Source organism: Gorilla gorilla, chromosome 22 (genome assembly GCF_029281585.2).
Source record: "Gorilla gorilla gorilla isolate KB3781 chromosome 22, NHGRI_mGorGor1-v2.1_pri, whole genome shotgun sequence".
NCBI lineage: Eukaryota > Metazoa > Chordata > Mammalia > Primates > Hominidae > Gorilla > Gorilla gorilla.
In genome coordinates this window covers 5,772,952-5,796,204 of record NC_073246.2, presented here as the reverse complement: position 1 = coordinate 5,796,204, position 23,253 = coordinate 5,772,952, and the positions used below count along the sequence as shown (strand labels likewise).

At 54.3% G+C, this 23,253-nt stretch overlaps 1 protein-coding gene and 1 pseudogene across 1 annotated transcript in view; both read right to left on the bottom strand.

Moving 5' to 3' along the window:
- Positions 1–293: 293 nt before the first annotated feature.
- Positions 294–17,783, bottom strand: LOC129530566 (glutathione hydrolase 1 proenzyme-like; annotated as a pseudogene).
- A 5-nt stretch (positions 17,784–17,788) lies between these two features.
- Positions 17,789–23,253, bottom strand: part of LOC129530565 (immunoglobulin superfamily member 3-like) — a 39,300-nt gene continuing 33,835 nt past the window's right edge. Inside the window, exons 7-9 of the mRNA XM_063702798.1 lie at positions 20,843–20,912; positions 18,832–18,900; positions 17,789–18,507 (exon numbers count right to left, since the gene is read on the bottom strand). Of these exons, the coding sequence (XP_063558868.1) occupies positions 18,435–18,507; positions 18,832–18,900; positions 20,843–20,912 (212 nt within the window). The 3' untranslated portion in view covers positions 17,789–18,434. The remainder of the gene's footprint in view (positions 18,508–18,831; positions 18,901–20,842; positions 20,913–23,253) is intronic.

The window sequence follows — 23,253 nt, the reverse complement described above, 5'->3', positions numbered from 1 at the left end:
CCAGGGTCGTGACACCCCCTGGTGGCTGCTCCTAGGTAGTGTCACTGCCCAGCCCCAGTAAGGGAGGGCCTGGCCCCAAAGTCCGAGGGATCAGGGTGGGAAGGGGCAGGGCTTGGTGTGAACCTTCCCCTGGCCCCCAGCCATGTGCCCCGCTCTCCCCATGCTGAAGATGCTGAGGCTAGTTCCAGTGCCCGCATTGTGAAGATCTCCGAATCCCACCTCTCTGTTCCTCCCCAGCCAGATGGCTCCATTTCACACACAATACACTGAGGCCCAGAGAGTGGGGAGACAGGTCAGGGAGGCCACCTGGAGCCTGGCACAGTGGCCTCATTTATTATGCTGCTCTGCTGCTCACAGGGGAAGCCCCTCCCCAAGTCCTCTTCCTCATCCTCGTGAGTATCTTGTCCCTGGATTGCTTGTCAGCCTTGTCTGCCTGGAGCAACCAGTAGCCAGCAGGTTCCCCGCCTTTCCTGGAGTCCGAGGCAGCTGCCCAGCCACCAGCCGTGCAGACGATGGCTTGCACCACAGCGATGAAGGTGGACGCGATCTGGGTGTGATGGTGCTGGGTCTCCAGGGCTGCAGTCACTGCCTGAGGGTGGGAGGAGAGGGGAAGCCTGAGCAGGGCTCCAGATGCCACCTGAACCACGCCTGTGTGGTCACAGGCCTCAGCCCAGATGGTGCCATTTCAGGCCAGGTCATCAGGAAGAGCAGGTTGGGGCCTTCTGAGTCTCATTGGAGCAGGGGGTTTGGCCCTCATGGCACAGGGGCTCCAGATGGCCCAGACACTAGAGAGAGGACACCAACCATTGTCCACTCTGTGATGATCCAGGCCTCCAGCTCAGGATGCTCTGGGGCCCCACACCGTGACTCAGTTTCTCCAACCCCTGGCCCACCTGGTCAATGTTTCTCTCCACTGTCGTGATGTTGGGCAGAAGCTGGTTGTGCAGCCGGGGCTCCTCCACGGCCCGCTTCACGTCATAGCCGAACCAGAGGTTGTAGATGATGGCCTGGGGCATGGGAGTGTGATCAGCATGGCTTGGGGGCTGTGCAGAGTGGGAAGGGCCAGGGAGAAAAGGGGTGACGCATACCAGTGCAGTGGCTGTGGTGATCTGCGTGCCCCCAGCGGCTCCCACCACCATCCGGACCTGGCCGTCCTGGCCCACCATGATCGTTGGGAACATGGATGAGAGCGGCTGCTTCCCTGCGGCTGATGGGAGAAGACAGGGATGCCCGTCAGCTGCCTGCCCAGGACACCCGCCCCTCTCCACCCCAGTCCCCCACCCCCGGACTTCCACCCCATACCTGGCTGGATGAAATTGGCAGGTGAGGGGGGTACCCCAAACTCATTGGCGATGCTGGGAGAGCTGAAGTCGTCCATTCATTATTGAACAGGATCCCGCTGACCAGGGAGCAGACCTTGGAGCCAAAGCTACCACCCAGCCGGGTCAGACAGCGCCCGACCTTGCCTGGCCCAGCCTGGTCCCTATCCACCCACTGAGGCTGTAACATACTCACTGAGAGGCCCAGGATAAGCTACCAAGATTGGGCCTCAGTTTCCCACCAGGAAAAGAGGTGACGGAGCCACCTTACTGGATAAGTGGGCGGTCCCTGGGCCACCCGCCTCTGGCACTTTCCCACCCAGGCGGCCCAGCAGCCCCTACTAGAGGTTGATGGTGCTGGTGGCGGACACAGCACTGCCGTCCTCTGTGATGACAGACAGGTGAGCAGTGCCCCTGTCATCCGGCGTGTAGAACTCGGGCTTGTAGTAGGAGATCTGGTGAGTGGTGTTGTCAGAGATCTGGGCCCGGAGCTGGGCAGCGAAGAACTCAGAGGTCATGTTGCGGACCACCTGCCGAGACCCCAGAGCTGGCCTGATGAGGTGGGGAGGGAGGGTGGGGAGGGGGCACAGGTGTCAGAAGGCCCCCGACTGTGACTCTGACCAAAACCTTCTAGCACCCACAACCTTCCGTGGCTCCCCAGGACCCAAGGGCAGGCCCAGGACCTTGCACGACCAGTCTGACTCCCTGTCTCTGTTGCGTTTCAGTAACTCTGAATGTCTGTCTGCCTGGTCCTGAGCCTCCAGACCCTTGCCACATTCAATCACTCATTCCTTCATGCAAAAAATATTTCTAGAGTTTGCACTGCATGCCTGGCACTGGGGAATCAACAGGGAACAGACACTTAGGTCCTGCCCTCATGCCAAGAAAAACAAACACACACAGGGAAAGTGCTGAAACCACAAGCCAGGTAAGGGGAATCAAGAGGCATGAGGTATGGGCAGAGTGGTCAGGGAGGGCTTCTCAGAGGAGGCAACGTGTGAAAAGAGCCTGGAATGAAGCCTAAATGGTCAGTGCAAAGGCCCTGAGGCAGGTGGTATAGGCTGGTGAGCGATAGGCAGAGAGTGAATGGAGTGGGGTGGGGAGAAGAGGATGAAGATGCAGGCTGGGGCCCAACCCACAGGACCTCCTAGGTCCCATAAAAACTGGCTTTTGCTCTGTGCCATGCAGGCTTAGGGCAGAGGAATGAGCAGGCTGGGGAGTGTTTTCACAGGGTCCCTCTGGCAGCTATGACAGGGATAAGGATAAATCCCAAAGGGGAGGCTGTGGGTATCAACCAGGCAAGAGATGATGGCCTGGGTGGGAGAAAGAGAAGAATCAAGGATGGTGCCGACTAGCGAGGTAAACCCTGCAGAAGGGGCAGGTTTGGGGATGGTCAGAAGCTTGATATTGGACACTTCATCGGACCTGAAGAGCATGGGTGCAAGTATAAAAAAAATAAATAAATAAGCATGGGTTCACAGGCAAGGGCAGGCTGAGAGATGAACATGGAAGTATTGACATTGAGTGGCTGCTGGATGCCATGAGCCTGGCCAAGGTCCCCAAGGCAGTGGCGAGGAGGAGATGAGGAGGTCAAGGAGGAGACAGAGAGGATGGACCCAAAGGCCGAAGAAAATGCCTCAAGAGAGTTTCAACACCGGGCGCGGTGGCTCATGCCTGAAATCCCAGCACTTTGGGAGGGCGGATCACGACGTCAGGAGATCGAGACCATCCTGGCTAACACAGTGAAACCCCGTCTCTACTAAAAATACAAAAAGTTAGCTGGGCGCAGTGGTGGGCACCTGTAGTCCCAGCTACTTGGGGGGCTGAGGCAGGAGAATGGCGTGAACCTGGGAGGCGGAGCTTGCAGTGAGCCGAGATCCCGCCACTGCACTCCAGCCTGGGGGACAGCCTGGGGGACAGAGCGAGACTCCGTCTCAAAAATAAAATATAAAATATAATAAAATAAAATAAAGTTTCAGCAACACCCCACAGATTAGTTGACCAATCCCAGGGAAAGGTGTTCTGTCTGAAACTGCCCTCAAGGAAACAGAAAGGCAAATCCACGATGTGGGACATTTTCCAAGACTACTGCCCTGGGCTTTAAAAATCAACAAAACAGGCCAGGCACGGTGGCTCATGCCTGTAATCCCAGCACTTTGGGAGTCCGAGGCAGGCGGATCACGAGGTCAGGAGATCGCAATCATGGTGAAACCCCGTCTCTACTAAAAATACAAAAAATTAGCTGGGCGCAGTGGCAGGCGCCTGTAGTCCCAGCTACTCGGGAGGCTGAGGCAGGAGAATGGCGTGAACCCAGGAGGCGGAGCTTGCAGCGAGCTGAGATAGCGCCACTGCACTCCAGCCTGCGTGACAGAGCAAGACTCTGTCTCAAAAAAAAAAAAAAAAAAAAAAAAAAAACACACCTGTAATCCCAGCAATTTGGGAGGCTGAGGTGGGAAGATAGTTTGACCCCAGGAGTTTGAGACCAGTCTGGGCAAGACCCTGTCTCTTAAAAAAATACAAAAATTATCCAGGTTTGGTGGCACGTGCCTCTGGTCCCAGCTGCTCAGGGGGCTGAAGTGGGAGGATTGCTTGAGCCCTGGAGGTTGAGGCTGCAGTGAGCCAAGATCACACCACTGCACTCCAACCTGGATGACAGAGACTCTGTGTCTAAACAAAAACACAGCAAAAACAAAACAGCCAAGGGAGCCTACTGTAGGCAAAGAGAAGGGACAGCAGGTTGTGTCACCCCAACATCCTGCTGTGCTATGTTCAAGTCTCACTTTTGAGACACACCCTGAGGTGTGACATCAGTAACCTACTGTGGAATCCTTCAGAAAAACACGAATCCCAATAGATGTGGGTGGAGACGGAGAGAGTTAGGAAATCTGGCAGAAACGTCCACACCGCAGACTCCAGGAAAAGGGAACATTGATGCTTGCGCAGTTTTGGGATTTTTTAACATTTTTGTAGGTGCGAAAAATTTGCAAAATGAAAACTCGAGGAGAGTGTGGTGAGCTGTGTGAGATGCTGCTGAGTGGGGCCTGATGGGGAAACTGAGGCTGGACATGGAGATCTGGTGGCATGGGGATAGAGCAGGGGAGGGGATACCCTGAAGGGAGAGAGGACATAGCCCAGCCATGTTTGCTCTAAGAGGAGCAAAGGACAGAAGGAGGCAGCAGATAGAAATTTCTAGAGCAACAACAGCTGCCTTTCTTTCGGGAATAATCCGTGATAAAGAAGTAAATCGTCAGAGGCAGAAAGGAGCATTGTAGGAACAGCACCCCGAGCCAGCAAGTAGATGAAAGAGCTGGCCTTAGCCAAAAGGGAGGGCAGAGGGACACGCTGCAGTGGCTCTGTCCCCTCAGAGAGACAAGACACCAGGTCACTGGCTGCAGCGGGAGTCAGAGGTGCAGAATGCTCACGGGGAAAGAGAAGACACCACCCGGGCAGCTGACGCCCCTCCTGGGAGGCCACTGGTCAGTGTAGGGGGGTCTGCAGATCCACCCAGGAATGCCAAGGACCCAAGTAGGTAAGGAGGAATGTGAGGATCCTCAGCAGGAAGGGATATGACAGGATCTTATAGGGACCCAGCGAGGAGCTGGGGCAGCTACTGAGTGAGTGGGTCAGGTGGTGCAGGGCTGAGGGTGGCATCTGGGAAGCGTTAGTTTGGAGTGACAGGGAGTGGGTGGCCGAGGTCTCTGTTCACCTGGCCCTCTCCCTTTCACCCATCCATCTCACCATGCCCGAGGGCTGCAATGCCCCCATGTGTTCCTCATCTCAGCACTGAGCACTCGAGAACCACAGCATGTGCAAAGGACCTGAGGTAGGAGGGTGGCCACTAATTCCCCGCACTGTCAGTTCTGTGGGGCAGAAGCCAAGACTGGGGGTCACCCACCAGTCCATCTGAGCACACAGTAGGCCCGCAATCAAAGTTTGTGGCAGGAATGGATTCATAAAGCATATGTGAGGCTGTAGCCACCCTGTCGAGCCCACCCGATGCCTCTACAGCAGGCCCCACACCCACAGTGGGCCAGCCCCTGCCCCTTACTTCAGTCACATCCACAAACTTGGGGTCCCCAAGCAGGGTCCTCTTGGCGTAGGCAAACCGGAAAGCCTCTACGATGCGGTGGTACGTCAGGCCCTTCTGCTCGGGGGTCTCCACGCTCTCCCGGGAGAAGTTGTACCCTGGTTGATCAGAGCCAGGTGCATGTTGCTGAGCCCCAGAGACTCTGAGGGGCTCAGAGGGTTAACACCTGCCTGAGCCACTTTGCCCACCTCAAGGAGCGTTTAATAACCAATAGCAGCAGCTGCTTCAGAAGGCTGTGGTGAGAGTGAAGTAAGGTGAGGGCTCCCGAGCCTGGGCCTCACGTCACGCATCAGCTCTGGCCATTCAGTGACCAAGTGGCAGGGTCACCCACTGGACCAGGGTACCCTCTGGACCAGGCCCTGCAGCCCTGAGCTCCTGCACCTCTCTCCCTCCTGATGACTCCTGTTCCTCCTCCAACCCTTGAGCATTGCCCGCTTCAGCCCTGTCGCTCTGCACTGCCTCCTTCAGGACATGGTGAGCTGTGACGCAGGGACACACCTCGGGAGCTCAGTGATGGAAAGATGTGGCATGGGGGGCGAGCAGAGATGCAGCAGGGGTGGGACATGGGGAGAGAGAGGCAGTGTCATGGGTCCTACCACACGGCTGTGGTGCAACCACTCACCTTTGAGGATGTTGAGGATGAGGGCCAGCACAGGCCCGCTGAGCGGCGCACTGGGCATGTACAGCACCGCGTCTCCCAGGCTGATGTTCAGCGGGTGCTCGATCAGCTCAGCACAGTAGTTATTCAGGTCCTCAGCTGTCACAATGCCCCCTGCAATGGGACAGCAGCTCGAATGGGCACTGGGATGGGGCTGCACCACTGCGTGGAGGATGGAGCTGCACCAGTGGTGTTGGGGGCAGGCATGGCTGCACCATGGTGGTGGGGAAAAGGCTGTACCTACCAGGGAGGACAGAGTGCACTACTGGAGGGGTGGGACTGTGCCCTGGGAGGGGGCCACAGGCAACCTCACCTCCTTGGGAACCTCACCAGCTCTGGCACTCCTGTCTCCCTGACACTGCTCACCACCTGACAGCCAGTCTGGGGCCACCTGCCCTCTGCCTGCTTGGCTTAGTGGCTTCCTGTCTGCCTTCTCTCATCTGTGGCCAGAGAGTGTTTTCTGTTTTTTTTTTTTTTTAGAGAAAGGATCTTGCTCTGTCACCCAGGCTGGAGTGCAGTGGCTTAATCACAGCCTTGAACTCCTGGGCTCAAGTGATCCTCCAGCAGACCCTCCCCAGTAGCTGAGACTAAAGGCACAACTACACCCAGCAAATTTTAATTTTTTTTGTTGTGTTTTGCTATATTTCTTTTTTTTTTTTTTTTGAGATGGAGTCTCACTCTATCGCCCAGGCTGGAGTGCAGTGGCGTGATATCGGCTCACTGCAAGCTCCGCTTCCCAGGTTCATGCCATTCTCCTGCCTCAGCCTCCCAAGTAGCTGGTAATGCAGGCACCCACCACCACACCTGGCTAATTTTTTTGTATTTTTAGTAGAGACAGGTTTCACTGTGTTAGCCAGGATGGTCTCGATCTCCTGACCCTGTATCCACACGCCTCGGCCTCCCAAAGTTCTGGGATTACAGGCGTGAGCCACGATGCCCTGCCGGGTTTTGCTATATTTCTTTTCACTATGCTTTGAATTTTTTGTTTTCTTGTTCCTCACCCCCACCCCCACTGTATTTATGTAGATTCTCAATATTTTTTTTGTAGACTCACTATGTTGCCCAGCCTTGTCTTGGACCTCCTGGCCTCAACTTCTACCTCAGCCTCCCAAAGTGTTGGGATTACAGGCATGACACACCAAGCTTGGCCTCAGAGGGCCTTTTCTTTCTTTTTTTTTTTTTATGAGATGGAGTCTCACTCTGTGGAGTGCAGTGGTGCAATCTCGGCTCACTGCAACCTCAGCCCCCCAGGTTCTAGCGATTCTCCTGCCACAGCCTCCCAAGTAGCTGGGATTACAGGCACAACCCACCATGCCTGACTAATTTTGCATTTTTAGTAGAGACAGGGTTTCACCATGTTGGCCAGGCTGGTCTTGAACTCCTGACCTCAGGTGATCCACCCGCCTGGGCCTCCCAAAGTGCTGGGATTACAGACGTGAGCCATGCACCTGGTTCAGAGGGCCTTTTCTAACTGGAGAATTCCTGCCGGCGTCCCTGCTGCTTGGCCTCTTCTCCTCACGATGAATGGATAGAGGGAGGGAGGGAGGCTCTTAATTCTCCCGGAGTCAGCTCCAGACAGACAGGGTATTGGCATGCCAATTTCCAGCCTCAGTGGTAAAGGTCGACAAGCTAATCACCCTCCTCCATGAAACAGTGACAAAAATTACCTGAAGAAAGCCACAGCCAAGCTCCAGGCCCCTGCCCTAGAAATCCCCTCCCCCATGCCTCTCTCAAGGAGACCCTCATCCCTTGTAACCCTCTTGGTGAATCAAAGCCCCCTCTACTGGGCCTTAGCCCAGCTGTTCCTCTGCTAGGAATCCCTTCCTCTCTCTGCCTAACGAAGTTATCTGCATCCCAGCCACCACCTCCTCCAAGAAGTCCTCCTGGATCTTCAGGCTGTATTCTAGTGCTTCCCTAGCCTTGGCTCTTGCCTACACCTGCATTTACCCCAACAGGGACTTGCTCTCCTGGACTGTGTGGCCTCTCTTGGTTTTGATATAAGCGGGAGCTGTGGACCCACATGGCCAGTTACTGACCCTCCTCCACCAGGAACTTCCTGCAGGCTCAGGCAAGACAGGAGGACCCCATGGCTCTGGGCTACAGCTCAGGGTTTCCACTGCAGAATTCCTCACCCAGGCCCTTGAGGTTACCCACTCACCGGCCGCCTGGATGTCCTTCACAATCTGGGCCGTGAGGCTGCCGTTGTAGAAGGCCTGGGCACCCTCAATGGCCAGCGTCTCATAGGTGTCAGCCAGCCGTGGCAGGGTCAGTCTCTCCCCCTCCAGAAGCACCTTTCTATCCTGGCAGAACACCTCACTGGGGCAGAGGGGGCTCATGTGAGGCAGCAGGTGGGGTGGACTTAGATAGACCACCCCACACACCTGCCCACACAGGAGACCAGCACAAAGCAGGGGCAGCGCCTGTCACAGGTGGGTGGCCCTGTCACTCAGCGCTCATCCTCCTAGTGTCCCTTCCGGGAACCTCCTAGTGTCCCTTGCCACTCAGGACACATGGCCAGCCACTGTGGCCACTGGGACCCCACGCTCAGAACGTGTCCCCACACGTGGTGGGAAGGGTCTGTATCTCCTCATCCCATTATCAGCGCAGGGTCCTGAAGGCAGAGGGCCGCTCCACTGCTGCTACAGCCTGCAAGGTCCTTGGGCTGTGCCTGCCCTGCCTGGGTCAGGGGGCCACACCCACAGACATACCACAAGACAGGCTGCTGCTCGATGACCCTCCGCTTGTTTTCCAGGGCTGCTGCCAAGCCCTTGCCCACGGGGAAGCCCTGGCGGGCCAGCTGGATGCTGGGCTGGAAGAGGCGAGCCCAGGGCAGCCGCCCATGCCGCTGGTGTGCCAGCTCATAGCCTCGGATCTCCCCAGGCACCGCCACCGACAGCCCTCCTGGGGAGAGAGAGCCACAGTTAGTGACCCTGAGTGGGGGACATCGGGATCTCTCGCAGGCAGCATCCCAGGCACAGTCCCTGACTCGTTTTACAGATGGGGCAATGAGGCTTAGGAGGAAAGAATTTTTTTTTCTTTTTTGAGTTGGGGTCTTGCCATCTTGCCCAGCCTGATCTCGAACTCCTGGATTCAAGCAATCCTCCCACCTCAGCCTCCTGAGTAGCTGAGATTACAGGCGTGAACACCACGCCCAGCAGAAGGGGATTTTTAATTTTTTTATTTATTTTTTAATTTTAATTTTTTTTTTTTAGGAGGGGATGTTTAATTTTTTTTAAGAGGGGCTCAGCAGGTAGGAGTGTACATGGACCAGGGATGTCTGAGGAGGGCACAGGAGGGGAAGCAGTAGCATGCGGCTGGGTTTTGCTGTCCCAGGATGAGGTGTCTGTCTGTGCAGGTGCCTGCATGTCTAAAATCCTGTGCCAGGCCAGACCCCCTCCCATCTCGCTGACCACAAGGGCTTATCCTGTAAGACTCATGGGCTCCACCAGAATGTGCCAAAACAAGAGCAGATCCCACCCTGACCCAGGTCAAGCACAGGCCACCTTCAAGACACAGCTAGCCCCAAGAAAGGGCTCCCTTCCTCTTTTCTACTGCCCCAGAGAGGCAAGACTGAGCCTTAACCTCCATCCTGTCCCCTTTGCAGCCTCAGTTTCTCCATCCAACTATAAGGGTTTTTGTTTGTCTGTTTTGAGACAGGGTCTCACTCTGTTGTCCCAGCTGGAGTGCAGTGGTGCAATCATGGCTCACTGCAGCCTTGGCTTCCCAGGCTCAAGTGATCCTCCCACCTCAGCCTCTGAAGTACCTAAGACTACAGACATACCCCACTACACGTGGCTTTTTTTTTTTTTTTTTGAGATGGAGTTTCACTCTTGTTGCCCAGGCTGGAGTGCGATGGCACAATCTTGGCTCACTCCAACCTCCACCTCCCGAGTTCAAGTAATTCTCCTGCCTCAGCATCCCAAGTAGCTGGGATTACAGGCATGTACAACCATGCCTTGCTAATTTTTGCATTTTTAGTAGAGACGGGGTTTTACCAGGTTGGTCAGGCTGGTCTTGAACTCCTAATATCAGGTGATCCATCCTCCTCAGCCTCTCAGAGTTTTGGGATTACAGGCGTGAGCCACCACTCCCAGGCTAATTTTTTATTTTTATTTTTTGTAGAGACAGGGGTCTTGCTACGTTGCCAAGACTGGTCTCAAACTCTGGCCTCAAGCAATCCTCCCACTTCAGCCTCCCAACATGCTGGGATTACAGGTGCACCCAGTCTATAAGGGGTTTTGCCTTCCAGTTCTGACTTTTGAGGAGGTCATTGGAAACAGACCCCTGGGCCTGCTTCCCCCCGAGCCCCACTGCCCATATGGACACTACAGACACTGACCCTTTGCCCAGAAAGGTACAACTATGGCCTCTGCCCCCAGGTACTCTCCTGCTCTTGCGAGAGATGTTGGGGCCATTTGGCTTGGCTTGGCGGCTGCGGCTCTAGAACTGCCTCTCCCACCCTGAAGCCTGACACAAGTTTCCAAGAGCTGGTGGTTTCAATTCCTAGAAGCTGCACATACATCCCGGAAGGTCTGACACCCAGCACATGATTCCTTCCACCTTGTAGTTAGACAGAAGTTCTTTTCTGTTTTGTTTTGTTTTTTGTTTGTTTTTGAGATGGAGTCTTGCTCTGTCTCCCAGATTGCAGTGCAGTGGCATGATCTCAGCTCACTACAACCTCCGCCTCCCAGGTTCAAGCGATTCTCCTGCCTCAGCCTCCCGAGTCGCTGGGTTTACAGGCACAGGCCAGCACACCAGGCTAATTTTTGGATTTTTAGTACAGATGGGGTTTTGCCATGTTGGCCAGGCTGGTTTCAAACTCCTGACCTCAGGTCATCCACCCACCTCAGCCTTCCAAGGTGCTGGGATGACAGGCATGAGCCACCATGCCCAGCCAAGACAGGAGAAGTTCTAATCTTTGATAGCAGACCAGGGTGATGATGCTTAGCAACAGTATTTTGTATATTTCAAAGTAACGAAGAGAGGACTATGGTGCTAACACCCAGAAATGAAAAATATTCAAGGTGACGGAGACTCCAAATACCCTGCCTTGATCATTATACACTCTATGCATGTAACAAGCACTCACATGTACCCATAAATATAGAAAATATCATGTATCAATATCAGAAAAAAATCTTCTCCTGACCTCAGGCCAATCAGACTCTCATGCTGCCACACTTGCCAAGTTCTCTGGTGACCCCCACACTGCCAGACCCAGTGCCCCTCTCAGCTGTACTGGGCTCGTCACTCTCCCTGAGAGCCACCCCTGCATCCCAGCACCTGGCTCCACCCAAGTCTCCCCTGCCTGCCATCCTAGCTCCTACTCTCCCCTCTGTCTTTGCTCTCTCTCCTCGTGGTCTGCTTGACATCTGAGCTTCAGCCTCCATTTATGCACTGACAACTCCCAAATTGACCTGCTGGCCTGGACTGCTCCTCTGATCACCAGACCTGAGTATCTACCTGCCTGCTCGAAGAAAGCATCTCAAACTTCAACGTGCCCAAAACCGAGCTCCTGAGTGTCTGCTCAACCTGCTTCCTGAGAACCCTGCCTGTCCCCATTAGGGTCACCCCATCCTTCCAGGTACAGACAAAAGATCAGGGGTCCCCGGGGACTCCCTACACAAGCATCACACCCAACCCATCCTCAAATCCACAGGCTCCACTTCCAAGTGTGTCTGTCCAGCATCAGCCACTTCCCAGCACCCTCTCCACGAACTACTGCAGTGACCTCTGGACAGGTCCCCACATGCTCCCTGCCCCTTACACAGCAATCCGTAGGCCAGATCCATCCTCTTCCACTCACACACTCCACGAGCCCCCACTTCCCTCGGACAGGAAGCAGAGGCTTCACCATAACCTAAGAGATCCCACACAACCTGGGCCATTTCCCTTGGGTCACTTGCTGCAGCCTCCCCAGCTCCCCACAGGGCTCTGTCCCTGCCATCACACCTGGATAGCAGACCAGGAGATAACTCCCCTGACCCCATCTCTGCCTCTGGGTCTTTGCTCAGATGTCCCCTTCCCTGACTGGGTCACCCTCCATAGAGTCCCAGATTTTGAGGCCCTCTAGGTCTGTTTTTCTACAGCCCGTAACACACCCGCACCTGCCTAGTTTCTTTTCCCACCTGGAGTGTCACAGATTTCATCTGCCATCTTTGTTTTTCACCCCAGCTTCAGGAACAACAGCTGATTCTTTAAGACAATGCTCAATACATTCTAGTTAAATAAATGATTCTAAGCATCCACAAGGTGCCAAGCCTATGATTCCCGCATTCTCTTACCCTGAGCAACTTCATGTCTACAGATGCTGACTTTCTCAATGAGTATTAAAAACAAATGAAAGATTGGTGGGGCACAGTGGCTCACGCCTGTAATTCCAGCACTTTGGGAGGCCGAGGCAGGGGGATCACGAGGTCAGGAGATCGAGGGACCAGCCTGGGCAACAAAGTGAAAACCCGTCTCTACTAAAAAATACAAAAAATTAGCCGGGTGTGGTGGCAGGCACCTGTAGTCCCAGCTACTCGGGAGGCTGAGGCAGGAGAATGGCGTGAACTCAGGAGGCAGAGCTTGCAGTGAGCCGAGATCGCACCACTGCACTCCAACCTGGGCGACAGAGTGAGGCTCCGTCTCAAAAAAAAAAAAAAAAGAAAAGAAATCAAAGATTGAGTATGTTGCAGAAGACTCCAAAGGGCACCACCCAGGACCCCCACCTGAAGTGTAAGGCCTGCTATGGTGAGTGTGTCCTGCCCCTCCATCCTCCAACTTGTTTTTTTTTTTTTTTTTTTTGAGACGGAGCTTCGTTCTTGTTGCCCAGGCTGGAGTGCAGTGGCATGATCCCGGCTCACTGCAATCTCCACCTCCTGGGTTCAAGCGATTCTCCTGCCTTAGCCTCCTGAGTAGCTGGGATATTACAGGCCTGTGCCACTATGCCCGACTTATTGTACTTTTAATAGAGAAAGGGTTTCACTATGTTGGCCAGGCTGGTCTTGAACTCCTGACCTAGGTGATCCATCTGCCTCAGCCTCCCAAAGTGCTGGGATTACAGGCGTGAGCCTGTGAAAAAAAGGCCCAGCCTTTTTTTTTGACAGGGTCTCACTTTGTTGCCCAAGCTAGAGTGTAGTGGTATAATCATGGCTCACTGCAGCCTCAACCTCCTGGGCTCAAGTGATCCTCCCACCTTAGACTCCTGAGTAGCTGGGACCATAAGCACACACCGCCATACCTAGCTAATATTTTTTCCCATTTTTTGTAGAGATGGAGTCTTGCTATGTTGTCCAGGCAGGTCTCCTGGGCTCATGTGCTCCTCCTGACTTGGCCTCCTAAAGTGCTAGGACTAGAGGCGTTGAGTTGTTGAGACCCTCCCATCCTCCAACTTTTATCTCACAATCTATTGTGCCTCCTTTGGGGACAGACAGTGGCTTCCTGGATGGACAGTGGCTTCCCTTCAGGTACCTGGGGAATTTGGGGGCCTCCTCTCCACTTAAGACCAGATTAGAAAAGAGAGACTCCACCTCACATTCTAGAGCGCCATCCCCACAAATGAACAAATGAGTGAATGGGATGCCTGTTGAAAAGGCAGGATATAGACAGCCTGGGTTCAATTTTAGCTTCACCACCTCCCAGCTGTGTGACCTCAGATGATTTGCATGACCTGTCTGAGCCTCAGCATCCCCACCCTGTAAAATGGGAATCCACACAGCATCCCCTAGCCCAAAGGAGCAGGGAGGGTTGTGAGAGGCTCGTGGGTGAAAAGTGCAGAGCAGAGCGTGGGCCCCAGTGAGCCCTGGTCCATGAGGTCTGCTAGCATAATAATTATTCTTTCCATGTGCTGCACAGAGTGGCCCCGGAGGCCTTAGCAGAAATAACAGAAGCTCCCGGCCCTTTACCGTGGTGATGATGGTCCTGACCACTCATTGTGGGAGGGTGCTATGGGGCCAGGAAGGGATGGGGGTGCTAGAACTGCCCCTGAACCCTGACGGGAGCAGGCTCCTGTGGGCAAGGCCCCTTCCCGGTGGCTCAGCCAGCTCTGCACCCATGCCCCAAGTCTGCAGCATGGCTTACCCTTCTGGGACTGCTCCGAGCTGTTGAACATGCTGGCAAAGGCCAGCCTGGGGGCCACCTCGCGGGCATTGATGACCTCAGCTTTTCCTAGAAGGAGAAGCAGGTAGGCAGGCCCACCCACCCAAACCCTTTATGCCACGTGAGCCTGGGGGCCACCGAGCTGTGCCTCGGCCCAACCCACAACCCCTGCCCCTCTCCCTCTCCTCTTCCGAGGCACTCATGGGTGGTGCTGTTGTAGATGGTGAGGAAGAGGCCACCCTCGATGCTCATGCTGTGGGCATTCATGAGCCCCACACACAACAGGGCTGCAATGGCTGCATCCACTGCAGAGCCACCGTCCCGCAGTGCATCCCTGCCACGTGGCACATAAAGGCATGAGAACCTGCAGGCTTCCACCCTGGCCCTCATACACACCCTGCTGCCCACCTGCCCAAAGGAGGATGGAAGAGAAGTCCATTCGAGTTTTGGGGTTTTTGTTTTTAGTTTCTTTCTTTTTTGTTTTGAGATGGAGTCTTGCTCTATTGCCAGGCTGGAGTGCAGTGGCACGATCTCAGCTCACTGCAACCTCTGCCTCCCGGGTTCAAGCCATTCTCCTGCCTCAGCCTCCTGAGTAGCTGGGACTACAGGTGCATGCCACCATGCCCAGCTAATTTTTGTATTTCTAGTAGAGACGGGGTTTCACCATGTTGGCCAGGATGATCTCTATCTCTTGACCTCATGATCCGCCTGCCTTGGCCTCTTTTTTTTTTTTTTTTTTTGAGACAAAGTCTCTCTTTGTTGCTCAGGCTGGAGTGCAGTGGTGTGATCTCAGATCACTGCAGCCTCAGTCTCCTGGGCTCAATTGACACTCCCATCTCAGCCTCCCAAGTAGCTGGGACTATGGGCACACGCCACCATGCCCGGCCAATTTTGTTTGTTTGTGTATTTTGTAGAGATGGGGTTTCATCATGTTGCCCAGGCTGGTCAAGAACTCCTGTGCTCAAGTAATCCACCCACCTTGGCTTCCCAAAGTGCTGGTATTACAGGCATGAGCCACTGTGCCCAGCCTTTGTTTTATGAGACAGGGTCTCACTTTGTCACCCAGGATGAAGTGCAGTGGCACAGTCTTGGCTCAATGCAGCTTTGACCTCCTGGGCTCAAGCAATCCTCCCACTTCAGTCTCCTGAGTAGCTGGGACTACAGGTAAGAACCACCACACCGGGCAATTTTTGTCTTTTTTGTAGAGATAGGGTCTTTCTATGTTGCCCAGGCTGGTCTCGAACTCATGGTCTAAAGCAATCCTATCGCCTCAACCTCCCAAAGTGCTGGGATTACAGTTTCTTCTTTTTCTTTTCTTTTTTTTTTTTTTCTGAGACAGAGTTTCACTCAGTTGCCCAGGCTGGAGTGCAGTGGCATGATCTTAGCTCACTGCAACCTCTGCCTCCCGGGTTCAAGCGATTCTCCTGCCTCAGCCTCCTGAGTAGCTGGGATTATAGGCGCACACCACCAAGCCCCGCTAACTTTTTATATTTTTAGTAGGGACAGAGTGCACCATGTTGGCCAGGCTGGTCTCGAACTCCTGACCTCGGGTGGTCTGCCCGCCTCAACCCCCCAAAGTGCTGGGATTACAGGTGTAGACCACCTTGCCCAGACAGTTTCCTCTTTATGAAGCAAACAAATGTACATGATTTTTATAATTGGGACAAAAAGGGAAATTGCTATACTTCATTAATAACATTTTTTTTCCCTGCTAGAGATGGTGGCTTACACCTGTAATCTCAGCACTTTGGGAGGCCAAGGTGGAGGATCACTTGAGGCCAGGAGTTCAAGACCAGCCTGGGCAATAGAGTGAGACCATATCTACAAAACAGTCTTTTTAAATTAGTCAGGTGTGATGCACGCCTGTAGTCTTAGCTACTCAGGGGGCTGAGGTGGGAGGATCGCTTAAGCCCAAGTGTTCAAGGCTGCAGTGAGCTATGATCATGCCACTGCACTCCAGCCTGGGTTACAGAACAAGACCCTGTCTCAAAATATGAAAAACATAATATTTTTTCTGTTTAAGTCTTTAGAAGGGAACTGATCTTTATATATAACATGAGATAAGAGTCTAAAATAGAATAAAACAGTAGAAGCCAGGCACCATGGCTCACACCTGTAATCCCAGCACTTTAGGAAGCTGAGGCGGGAGGATCACTTAAACCCAAGAGTTTGAGGCTGCAGTGGGCTATGATCGCTCCCCTATACTCCAGCCTGGGTGACAGAGTAAGACTCCACCTTAAAAAAAGAATAAGCCCTTCATGTCCCTGTTTGGGCAACAGCGTTCCTTGGGGGGAGGGGGGAGGGATGGCATTGGGAGATATATCTAATGCTAAATGACGAGTTGGTGGGTGCAGCACACCAACATGGCACATGTGTACATATGTAACAAACCTGCACATTGTGCACATGTACCCTAAAACTTAAAGTATAATAATAATAAAATAAAATAAAAAAAAGAAAGAAAGAAATTGTCTCCTATCCAAAAAAAAAAAAAAAAAACAGAAAAGAATAAGCTGGGCATGGTGGCTCACACCTGCAATCCCAACACTTTGGGAGGCCCAGGTGGGTGGATTACCTGAGGTCAGGAGTTCGAGACCAGCCTGACCAACATGGTGGAACCCCATCTCTACTAAAAACACCATAATTAGGCCAGGCACAGTGGCTCACACCTGTAATCCCAGCATTTTGAGAGGCAGAGGTGGGAAGATCACAAGGTCAGGAGTTCAAGACCAGCCTGGCCAACATAGCAAAACCCTGTCTCTACTAAAAATACAAAAATTAGCTGGGCATGGTGGCACATGCCTGTAGTCTCAGCTAATGTGGAGGCTGAGGCAGTAGAATCACTTGAACCTGGGAGGGGGAGGCTGCAGTAAGCCAAGATTGCACCACTGCCCTCCAGCCTGGGTAACAGAGTGATACTCTGTCTCGGAAACACACACACACACACACACACACACACAAATTTGTTGAGCGTGGTGGCACACGCCTGTAATCCCAGCTACTTGGGAGGCTTAGGCATGAGAATCGCTTGAACTTGGGAGGCGGAGGTTGCAGTTAACTGAGATTGCACCACTGCACTCCAGCCTGCAACAGAGCAAAACTCCATCTCTAAATAGATAGATAGATAGATAGAAAGATAGATAGATACATAGATAGATAGATAGATAGATAGATAGATAGATAGATAGATAGATAGATAGATAGGAAGAAATAAGTAAAAATAGCCACCAAACAACAAAACAGTGGAGTTTATCCAAAGAGACAGAGACTCTTAGAACTGAGAAAAGGGGCCCTGTTTGGCTCTAGGAGACCCACATCCTGCTCTCAGAGTCACCGTCCCCTTCCCAAAGGCTACTGAGAGAGTCCAAGCAAAGCTTACATGTGGGGAAACTGAGTCTCAGAGGGGTGAAGGTATTGCTCTGGTCCACTTGCCCAGTTTTCAGGGCCCATGTCCCATGCCCTGCCCCACTCACCTCCCAGTCTCTGAGCACTGCTTGGCATCCGCAGCCACGGCAGCCCTGGTATGCACATGGTTGTCAGGTTCCTTGGAGGCTGAGGGCAGCCAGAGACAGAGGATGACAATGAACAGCACCAGGACCACGGCCAGCAGGCCCAGCACCACTAACTTCTTCTTCATGGCTCTGCTGCTCCCACGGGGTAAGGAGCAGGGTCAGGCCCAGCCTCAGACATTCCCTGGCCCCTCCCCAACAGGGCACAGTCTAAAGTCGGGGCTCAGAAACACAAGGCCTGTGTCTCCTTCCTGCTTCCCAGAATACGTACAGGCTGTCCGGCCCCCAGACCTTTGCGCAGGCCATGCTCTCTGCCAGAAGCTCTGGGCCTCATCTCTGCCCTCCCAAATCCTCCCTGCTTATCTTCAGAGCCCATCCTGGTAAGAACCCCATCTCCAGCAGCGACCCTTCCTGGGAGCCCCCAGATTTCCTCACCCCTCTTTCTGCAGGGCCTTGCCTACCTCCTCACAGTGGCTGAGCCTCCACTGCTTAGGGAGAAGCTCCAGTAGGGATGGGCCTGGCCTGGTTTCTCCTGTGTCCCCCACCTCAGTCTAGAGCCTGGCACTGTCCAGGAGTCCTCTGAAGACCCTCCACCCCACCTGGAGCATGGGGTTTAGCTTCCATAGTGCCCACAATCAGAACACCCCACAGATTCGCTGCCACGGGGCCAGGACTTACCGTCCAGCAGCAGACGGGGACCCCAAGCCTTGCCTGGGGTGTTGGCCATGAAAGACAGGAGGATTTGGTGGAAACACCTGAGGAAATAACTGGGGTCTCCCTCACACTCTGCTGAAGCCTGTAGCCACAGGATCTTCTTCAGAGACTCTCTGATCAGGCAGCCTTCTCGTTCTCCTGAAGGTCAAGGGAGGTTACCTGAAGCACGCGCAGCCCAGACCTTTCTGGGGGACTCCGTGTTACCTCCCTCTGCCTCTGGCTGGTTTCTCTGTCTCCTGTTGAACTCTGGAGGCAAAGAGGCTGTCAGTAACACATTTGTTTCCATGAATTCTCTCAGCACGTCTCCCAGGCACAGCTCAAAGAGGGTTTTGCATGGAGCAGGGCAGGTAGGGGACAGGGCATTCCTGCAGAAGCCCAGGATGTGCATGTGGTAAGCATGGCAAAGGGGGCTCAGGGGGCACTGCCAGCCTGCCCTGCTCTGACGCTGGACTTGCCACTCACCTGCTGTGGGGCCTCAGGCAAATCACTGAACTGTCCAGCCTGGATGACGGCAGCACCTCACTTGCCTTGCTGCTGGGAGTGTTGTGAATAGAGTAGGTTAGACTATGGGCAGGACTTGGTGAATGGTAGCTGTGATTATCATCATGGCTGCACTGGGGACACCCCCAGGAGGCCTGAGTGGCACAGGTATCTTGCTCACTCTATGTCCCCTGTGGACTCCCTTCCAGGCTGTGCAGTGAGTGGCAGCAGTGACCCTTGGGAAGTCTCATGGCTATGGCATCAGGTGACAGGTGTGACAACAGGGAAGAGAGATGTGGTGACAGAGGTTGAGTTCCCCTCTCCCACAGTCAGTTTCCCACAAAGGGAGGTGTCTGCCAGCAAGCCCCTCCAATGAGCCCCAAGCTGGGTTTCCCTCCACTCCACCCTGTCCCAGTGCAGAGCGTCTGACCTCAGAGGCAGACACACTGTCCAAGAGGTGGTCTACGAATGGAGTCCCTGTGCCCTCCCCACACACAGGGAACATCCAGATGCCATCGTGGAAGTGTGGCCACCTCCCCAGGCTTGGTGGGCCTGGGGCCGATAGTGTGATACATTTGACCCCCTCCCAGCCCTGGATGCAGACACCAAGAGCAGAGAGACCTGGCAGTAGTCATGCAGCAGCACACCACCCCACATCCCCAGCACAATCCAAAGCAGCCCCTCATCCCCACCGTGACCACCACAGCGTGAATCCAGGTGCCACCTGTTTCTGACCTGAACTCCCTCACAGCCGCTGCCTGCACTCCCTCCCTCCAACATCGCCTTCCCTTCAGTCTTCCAGAAAGCAGCTAGAGGGCTCTGTCTGTCCAACTACAGAACAGGCCCTGCCTCCTCCTTGCCCTGTTGGACAGCTCACACCCTTCACCAGGCCTGACAGTGTTCTTGCCACTCCAACACCCTGGGTCCCAGCCGGGAGTCCGGGTCAGGATTAAGGGTCCCTGATAGAGACACCGATTCCTGGAGGTCCAAAGAGCCTCAGGAGCTGGGCCAGCAATATGCAGCATCTATTATGGACACAGAACATTCCCATCACATGGCCGGGTGCAGTGGCTCACGCCTATAATCCCAGCACTGTGGGAGGTAGAGGCAGGTGGATCACCTGAGGTGAAGAGTTGGAGACCAGCCTGGACAACATGGTGAAACCCCCATCTCCACTAAAAATACAAAAAGTTAGCCAGGCATGGTGGCAGGTGCCTGTAATCCCAGCTACTCAGGAGCTGAGGCAGGAGAATTGCTTGAACCCGGGAGGTGGAGGTTGCAGTGAGGCAAGATTGCACCACTGCACTGCAGCCTGGGCAACAAGAGGAAAACTCCGTCTCAAAAAAACAAAAGCAAGAAACAAAAACAAAAGGACATTTCCACCACAAGTCATGGGGCAGGGGCCTGGCCTGGTGAGTGACCCTGTCCTAGCATGACAGCCCCCTGCACCAAGGAAGCTACCCAGTCCCGTCCACTGGGCCAGGTCATGCTGAGTGCCCTGGAGGACATGGCCTCATCTCTCCCAGGCTCAGGGTCATGAGCTGAGCCCCCGGTCAGGGTCCTGGGGTGGTCCAACCATGACCCAGCCTCCCCTGTCTGTTAATCTGTCTACCCAAAGGCCCAAGTAGGCACCTGGAGGAGCAGGGGGCACCCAGCCAGGCTTAGACTGCTGGGAAGAACTGGGAGGGGAGTAAGCAGTGCTGGGCCCTGTCCCTTCCTCCCAGGGCAGGTCAGCAAGGGAGGGTGGGCCCAGCCTCCCATAGGCAGATGTCCCCGGCTCGGAGGAAGACACCTTGCTGAGGTCCTGGGCTTCCATTTCCCATCCCTCCACCCTCAAAACTCACTGAAAGAATGTCCAAGCCCAGAGGCCTGGTTCTCACCCAAACAGTGTGAGAGCTGCACACACTAGGGGAAACTGAGGCTAGAAAGTAGGTCAGCTGCCATGGTTGGCCTCAAACCCAGAACCCCTTCCTTGTGACCCTGATGGGCTTACCTGAGGCCTGGGGACAGTGGGGGCCCAGGAGAGCACCTCTTCCTCAGAAGACAGTTCTGGGCTGCACCCGCTGGGGAGGAAGAGACAGACTTGTCTGCCTGGGAAAGTCCCAGCCACAGAACTGGCTGGGCCCCCCCACTCTCCAGAGTGGCTCAGAGCCACGCCTGCGGCCCCCTGCAGCACTCCTCAGGGGGCCTCCGAATTGGGAGTGGGATCTGGGGGTGGCCACCTCCGAGGAGGAGCAGAGGCAGGGAAAGAGCAGGAGCGGCCAGAGGACCCATGAGCTTACCTAGTCCAAGAGACCAGCCAGGGGGTGCCCAGCAGCCCTGGTGGACAGTGGGAGGCATCCGCACAGGGTGCAGGACAGGCAGGCCTCTCACAGAGATCCAGCCTGGCTGGGAGGATAGGGAAGCTGACGTCACAGCAGCAAGGAGGCACACAGTGACTTGGCACGGTGACTCGGCCTGTCACCACATGACTAAAGTTCACGCAGCCCTGGCAGGGCCCTGGATGGCAGGTGCTATGAGCCGGGGAAAGGGTTTCCTTCCTTTCAGACTCAGTTCCCTCCAAAGGGCACTGTCTGCCCACGAGCCCCTCCAGTGAGCCCCAGGCTGGGTCCCTCTGGCTCTCCCTGTCCCTGTTCAGAACATCTGAACTCACAGCCAGTGTCCCAGAGATGGCTCTGGAGGTGGTGGAGTAGTGGTGCCCCTGTCACTAGACCAGAACCCAGACTAAGGGGCCTCACCACACGCTGCTGTCAATGCTAAAAGTGTGTTCCGGGAACATGGCCTGGGGCCCTGAGCGCAGACTGGTTCTGCTGCCCATCCAGAAACATTAGCACCCCAGACCCAAGGAACCACCTGAACGGCCCAGAAAGGCAGGGCCCAGAGAGGGCCTGAGCTGGCCCAAGCTCACAGAGCCCAGCAGTGCAGACTTGGCCACCTAGTAACTGCCCCAAGTTACTGCATGTTTCTGACCAGCCCACCAAGAAGTCTGAGCCAGGAACAGCTGCGGACCCAGCCCAGGGGACTTTGGACAGTGCTGCCCACTCCCCTGTGGCCCTCATCTGCCAAGGATATGGGCCAGAGTCTCCCTGAGTCATGGCTCCCTCCCCTGATCCTGGCCTGCTGTGTCTACAGTGCCAGAGAGACCCTGAAGCCTCCACCTGAGGTCTATTTCGTGCCCATAACACCTACCCCACAATCATCCTTCCAGGCTGCCCCAAGCTGACAGAAGGGGACATGAAGGCTGACCCAATATTGCTGCCTGCCTGGGTCACATAGGCCTGTCCTGTCATCCACTGCTCTCAAACGGGCTCTGGACAGAACCCACCAGACACACAACTGTGAGATCCTCAATAGCCCTAGGATGGAGGTGCTATGAACAAGCCCTTTCTCAGGCTATTCCTCCCCCTGAAGATCAGGGTGACTGGGAAGATGACAGTGCAGGAACCAAGGCCCCATGACCTGTCCCTGAAGGCTAGACAGCCAACAGGAACATCAGGGGATTTGGCCCTGCTAAGTGGCTGCATTCCATGGCAGTCAGCTGGCAGGGGTCTAAAGTGGAGAGCCACAGGGCTCTGTCCCCTGCCCTGCTCAGCAGTTTCCTCTCTGCCTGAGAGCATATAAGACATGCATGTTCTCACTCATAGGTTGGAATTGAACAATGAGAACACTTGGACACAGGAAGGGGAACATCACACACTGGGGCCTGTCGTGGGGTGAGGGGAGGGGAGAGGGATAGCATTAGGAGATATACCTAATGTAAATGACAAGTTAATGGGTGCAGCACACCAACACGGCACATGTATACATATGTAACAAACCTGTACGTTGTGCACATGTACCCTAGAACTTAAAGTATAATTTTATATATAATACTATATATATTTATATATTATAATATATTATATAAATTACATAAATATAATAATTATATATATATATATACACACATATATATGACATACAGGATTCACAGCAGCAGGTGGGCAGGAAGAAAGTCTGAGTGGGTAAAGGATGGCCCAGATCCCTGCAGCTGACCCCAAAAGGAAAACCCTGGGCTGGGGAAAGTAGGGAGACAGAGCTGCCTTCAATAGGGCACAGCTGAAGCCTGGCAGCAGCTGAGGATTCCAGAGAGGGGAGACAGGAGGGGAGGCACTTTATCAAAGGACATGTTAATAGAGGTAGGGCCTACAGAATGAAGGAGGCATTTCCTCACATGCTGAGTGTGTCACATTCTGTCCCAGTCAGCCCTCTACCCCCTGAATGCAGAGAGGGCACCTAGGGGTAAGTGGGTCTGTTGAAGCCATGTCACCTGAGGAAAGACTGCAGGGGCTGGCCTAGAAGTCTTCTCCAGACCCCACAGCTCTTGTCCTGGGCACATAAGGTAGTGAGTTCCCTTTCCCGAGA